Here is a 5,890-nt window from a genome sequence, read left to right on the forward strand (position 1 = left end):
GGGGCTGGGGGCCCCCGCGGCGCCCAGCCTAAGCCTCGGGCCCGCCCCCCGCGCCGCCTCCTCCCGGCCCCGCCCGCCGCGGTCCGAGTCCCCCGCCCGCCCGCCAGCCGCAGCAGCGCCGAGGGCCGGACTCCGGTGACAGAGGCGGTGCGCCCAGGGACTTCTCTCCATATTTACCTCCGGTCGAAAAGCAGACCCCGGGACTTCCCTTGGTCGTCCAGTGGTCAAGAATCCGCGCTCCCAATGCATGGGGCGCGGGTTCGATCCCTACTCGGAGAACTAAGATCCCACAGGCCGCGCCGTGGAGCCAAAATATTAAAAAAAAAAAAGCAGACCCCGGTGATCAGAGCCGTCCAGGCGCTGGCGGGCAGAGCCCCCAGACGAACAGATTCATCCACCCAGTGCCAGTTCCTAGGCGCTGGCGGACACGAGCCAGCAAACGATGACCGCAGTCCCAGAGAGTGACAAGTGTGATCAGAGCAGGAAAACGGGGACTTAGTAAGTTATAGGGGCTACGTGGGCAGTCGGGGAAAGGGGAGGTGCGGTGGGCTGGGCTTTATTCAAAGGCGCGTACGTAGGCGCATTCCAGGCGTGGGAGACTTCGAGGGCAAAGGCCGTGCGCTAGGAACAGGCCTAACAAGTCCCTCAGGGGCTCTGGGGCTATGCCCTGGCAGTTGGCCATGGGTGCTGGGCGCTCAGCCCTCCTCGGTCCCTCCAGACCCCAAGAACTGCCCACGTAGCCTCCCCGAGGCAGGGGGGGAGAGAAGGGGAAAAGGACAGTAATGCCTGGTGGGCTCTGGTTTCCGGATCTAGAGACCCTGGCCTCAGAGAGCACCCAGGGCTGCCGCTGGCTGGCTGTCTGAGGTGGGGGAGTCAATCGTGAGCTTGAGGGCCCGGGGCTGCCGAATGGAGAGAGACGGGAAAGCAAGGGCTGGGGGGCAATGGGGAGGTGCGCCAGAGCAGTTGCCCGGAGAGCAGAGCCAGGACCCCTCCCCAAGGGGGCAGGATGGCCCTGGGAGGGCAGTGGGCCAGGAGAGCACACGTGCGCCAAACCACCCTGCCTGCTTGGCCGGAAGCCCTTCGTGGGAGCTGGAGGGAGGCACAGCAGGCTGGACAGGAGGAAGAACTGCTAGAAGACGGGAGCTGTGTAGCTGTGGGAGCACAGTCAGCACATCGGCAACTTTGAAACATCCTGTGCCCTTCCTGCCCACCCTCCCCGTCACCCCCACCTCCCCACTGAAGCCCCGTGAGGGCTGTGCACTGGGCTATTTCACCCAGCGGGTAGCAGGACAGGTACAGGATGGTGCTGGAAATGCTTTAGAGGGAAGCGGCTTCCAGGAACAGTGGGAATCCAAGTCCCTGGGACCAACACCAGGTGGCGCCACGTGCAATGGGCTGCAGCGCTCCGTGGCACCCTCCTAAACTGGAGCCTCTGGGCCTGAGTGGCCAGGTGGGTTTCCAGCCACTTTCACCACGCCAGATATGCCTCACTCTCCCATGGGACCTATGACGGCTGGGGTTTGGGACCCCTACCCAAGGGGACAAGGGGAGGGAGGCGTCTTATCCTGTCATCCTCAGTGCTTCGACTGGCTCTTGGTGCCTGCCAGAGCCGCCCTCCTCTAGCCCACCGAGCGGAGCTGTACCCTGAGGCCTGTGAGTGGCAGGGGTGCTTTGATGACAAAGAGCTAAATGGCTTATCTTGAGGGTCCCTCCCTTGTGCTTCCTCCATGAAAAAAAAAAAAAAAATCCCTGCACTCCCATGTTGGCTCCCCTGGTCCTGGACACCCTCAACTGTCACATGGTTTTGTCATTTTGGGGTCCAGATCAGGGTGATGTGCTGTTGCTATGGCACTGGGCAAGGCAGGAGAGACAACCCTGAGCCGCTCCCGCTGCTGATAGAGACATCTCCATAAAAGTCACGTGTGAGCACTCATCCTTGCTGACCATCTTGTCAGACTCATTTCTGAGGATGCCACTCAAAGTCAGGCTGAGATCCAGGCCTTCTCTGTCCTTTCTGGGCTGCACTGGGTCCACGGGGTCCTGCTCAGCATCTCTAGCGAACCCACACCAGCAAGAACATATTTTGGGAAGCCCTACTGCTTACCAGGCACCATGCCAGGCTTCACCTGCATATTTAGCCCCATAGGGATGCTATGAGAGAGGTACAACACTATACCCATTTTACAGCTGGGGAAACTGAGGCACAGGGATTTTTTTTTTTAATTTGTTTGTTTGGTTTTGTTTATGGTTTCCTTTGCTGTGCAAAAGCTTTTAAGTTTAATCAGATCCCATTTGTTTATTTTTTGTTTTTATTTTCATTACTCTAGGAGGTGCATCAAAAAAATCTTGCTGTGCTTTATGTCAGAGGGTGTTCTGCTGATGCTTTCCTCTAAGAGTTTTATAGAATCCAGTCTTACATTTAGGTCTTTAATCCATTTTGAGCTTATCTTTGTGTATGGTGTTAGAGAATGTTCTAATTTCATTCTTTTACATTGTTTGTTTGGTTTGTTTTTTTAATATATCTTGTCCACAGTGGCACAAATAGAAAGGGGCAAAGCTCAGGGGCTGACACTCACAGAGGCTGACCTTGCTGTGCCCTTCTTCCCTCTGCACCTGAAGTTCCCCTTTCCCAGAGCACCCACAATGTCTCCCACACTCCAGATGTCAGTTGAGGGGCTCCCTCCCCCACCAGGATGCTTCCTCTCATTCTTCTGCTGGGATCAGGCCATCTGCCCACCTGTTGTGTGGAAAACACCTGTTCAGACCTCTCCCCCCACCCAAGAGCAGGCACCCAGGTGGAGTGTGTACCCTAAGTGGTTCCAGCTTCCCTAAAACCTGCACCCCCATACCCTGTCCACTCGGTTGTCTTACGTAAGTTCCCCTGGTTATAAATGACTTCTTCCTCCAGGTAACCAGCAAAACCCCCAGAATCCTTTGGTTGAAGGGAACAGCAATAGGAGAAGACAGGAGAGACTTAAGATCTGGGGTAACTGAAAATGGAGTCTGCTTCCCCACCCTCCAGGCGTCAAACCGTGGTCCACAGGCATGGAGGGGAATGTTCTAGAAAGAACCTTCCTCCCCAGGAGCTAGTTTCAGGGTATCTCAGCAAGGATGTAGATGTTGGTGCAGGGGGGCCTGTCGGCACAGAGCTGAGTGAGCCAGTGTGTGTGGCCAGGGGTGGCATGTGGGGCATCAGTCAAGGATCCATGAAGTCCTTTTCTTGAGCCCCTAAAGAATAATTAATGAGGTAATTCTATGGTGGTCCAGTGGTTAGGACTCCGCGCTTTCACTGCCAAGTACACGGACTCAGTCCCTAGTCGGGGAACTAAGATCGCAAGCCAGGCCGTGTGGCCGAGAGAGAGAGAGAGAGAGAGAGAGAGAGAGAGAGAGAGAGAGAGAGAGGTTAATAACCTTGGAGGAGGCCGGCCCTGAGCTCAACGATTCAATTTGAGGAGACAGTGGCTCAGGCATGCCCAGGCTCTGCTCCGCTAGATATGTTGACTTATTCTCATAGTTAGGACTGTTCGGGGGATAATGGAAAGGAGGGCCAAAAGGCGCTTGACATACAGCATGTGCTCCATAAGTTGTGGCCAGTCAGGTACTGGTGGCGTGAGCTCCCACTCGCCCGGATGCTCCGGGCTCCTTCCTGATGGGCGCGCTGGTCTTCTCAAGCCCTGCTTGGGGAGCACGCGGCCGAGGGGACTTAGGCGGAGCGTCGAAGGTGGGGCGCGGAGATGGGGTTTGCGCGGCGGAGGGGAGGGGCCCCGTCCAGCACCCAGGACAGCGCCGGTCGGCTCCGCCCTGTGGTTCCTCCTCCCGGCCCGGCTAGGTGGGTCCAGCCCGCCATCCGCCCGCGGGTCGGCCCGGCAGTCCGCCGTGCTGGCCGTTGCCCCGCCAGCCGGTTGACGGAGGGCAGTCCCGAGCAGATGGGCGGGGGACGCCCAGCCAGTTTGCGGCAGCACCATCTACGCGGCGAGGAGGCGGGCCCGGAGGGAGGAGATGGGCAGCAAAGAGCTGGCGCCCAGGACTGCCCCGCCCTGCCCGTCACGTGAGCTCCGCCGGTCCTGTAGGTGGGAGCCCGGAGCTGGAGACAGTGAAATGAAAATGAGTTCCGGGCGCTCCTGGGTCGCCTCGTTTTCTCTGGGCCTCAGTTTCCCCGTTCAAAACCGAGGACAGGGGAACCAGGTGGTCCCTAACTCGGTGAGGGCCGGAGAATTCTATGGAGCCACCGGGGCCCTAGTTCTGCCTGGCCAGTTTCCAGTCGTTAGAGCCGGAGCAAGTTGAGGTCTCTTTCCGGGCCTCAGTCTCCCCTTACAGCCCCGCAGAACAACTGGTGGGCCGAGTCCCTCCCCATAGTAGAAACCCGAGTGGTAGCTCCCTGAGGCCCGGGACTTGGGGGTCCTGCCGCCGCTGGGTAACCTGCCCAAGCCCAGGGCGGGGCTCAGAGGAGGCGCTGATCCCGAATGAGGGAAGAAGGGCGGCGTTGGACAAGAAAGGACAAGGGCCTGGCGCCACCCGCTCGCCTCCTGCCCGAGGGTCAGGGCAGCGAGGGCTTCCATGGCGCCCACACACACCCCTGCAGGTGCTCTGGGAGGAGGGCGCCCCGGGCTCGCAGCAGATGGGACTCGAAGGCCTGGAGCGGGAACCCGGGGCCTCCGCCGTGCCCCCTTCCGCCCCAACCCCGCGCAGGAAAAAAGGCGGAGGTGGGACCCACAGGCGGCCTGGCTCCGCGGGGCGGGACGGGGCGGAGCGGGCTCGCTGCCTCCTTAAAGCCGGGCTGCGGGCGTGGCGCGCGCTCTACTGGCGCCCGCTCCGGCCGCGCAGCAGACCTCTCTGCGGGCCTCGGTCTGCGCTCGGTGTCTGGGCGGGCACAAGTCTCCCACGCGCGGGCCCGGCAGCGGCGCTGCTTTTCCGCCGAGCATGGGGCTGCCTCGGAGGGCAGGGGACCCGGCGGAGCTGCGCAAGGTAGGAGCTGGGGCCTGGCGGCAGGGCGCAGAGCGGCGGGGGCGGGGGCCTGGACGGCGACCCTTGTAACCGCGGCCTTCGCGCCCGCCTGCAGAGCCTGAAGCCACTGCTGGAGAAGCGCCGCCGCGCGCGCATCAACGAGAGCCTGAGCCAGCTCAAGGGCCTCATCCTGTCGCTGCTGGGCAGGGAGGTGAGTGCCGGGGCGCTCGGGTACAGGCCGGGCGCACTGGGGCTGGGGGTAGGGGGCTCCTGGGGCGCGGGGCGAGGAGGCCTGGCGGGCCGAGATGCCCTTGCCGGAGAAGCCGACGAGGGGACAACGCGCGGCGCCCAAGGCTGAGCCCGGGTAGGACAGGCTCGGCGGAGCCGACCCACCGCGGGCTACGGCAGGCCCGGCACCAGCTCCTGGAAGCGCGGTACTCACGGCAGCCTGCCGGAGCTCTGTCTTGTTTGTCCCTTTCTCTGTCCCTCTCCTTCGTGGCCGGGCGCAGAGCTCCCACTTCTCGAAGCTGGAGAAAGCGGACATCCTGGAAATGACCGTGCGCTTCCTGCAGGAGCTGCCTGCGTCCTCCTGCCCGACGGCAGCGCCCAGTGAGTGACCCTGCCCCGCCCCGGCCCGGCTCCGCGCCCCGCGCCCCTCACTCCACCCCGCGCCTCACACCGCTCTCCGTCCGCAGCGCCCTCCGACAGCTACCGCGAGGGCTACCGAGCCTGCCTGGCGCGCCTGGCCCGCGTGCTACACACCCACCGCGTCCTGGAGCCCGCCGCGAGCGCTCGCCTGCTGGAGCACTTGCGCCGGAGGGCGGCCAGCGCCACCCCCGACAGCGGGCGCGCGGGGGACTCCTGCGGCCCGCCCGCGCCCTCCCCGCCGCCCGCGCCCTTGCCACCTGCACCTCCTCGGGACCCAGGCCTCTGGCGGCCCTGGTAG

The 5,890-nt window shown here is 62.4% G+C and overlaps 1 protein-coding gene across 1 annotated transcript; it reads left to right on the top strand.

Moving 5' to 3' along the window:
• The first annotated feature begins 4,618 nt into the window (after nucleotides 1-4,618).
• HES2 (hes family bHLH transcription factor 2) lies at nucleotides 4,619-5,890 on the top strand. The gene is given in 5 exon segments (XM_029226843.1): nucleotides 4,619-4,789; nucleotides 4,792-4,965; nucleotides 5,060-5,155; nucleotides 5,454-5,553; nucleotides 5,640-5,890. Coding segments are annotated over 5 exon segments (792 nt in total).

Source organism: Monodon monoceros, unplaced genomic scaffold (genome assembly GCF_005190385.1).
Source record: "Monodon monoceros isolate NGI ecotype Baffin Bay Population unplaced genomic scaffold, NGI_Narwhal_1 Super_Scaffold_18, whole genome shotgun sequence".
NCBI lineage: Eukaryota > Metazoa > Chordata > Mammalia > Artiodactyla > Monodontidae > Monodon > Monodon monoceros.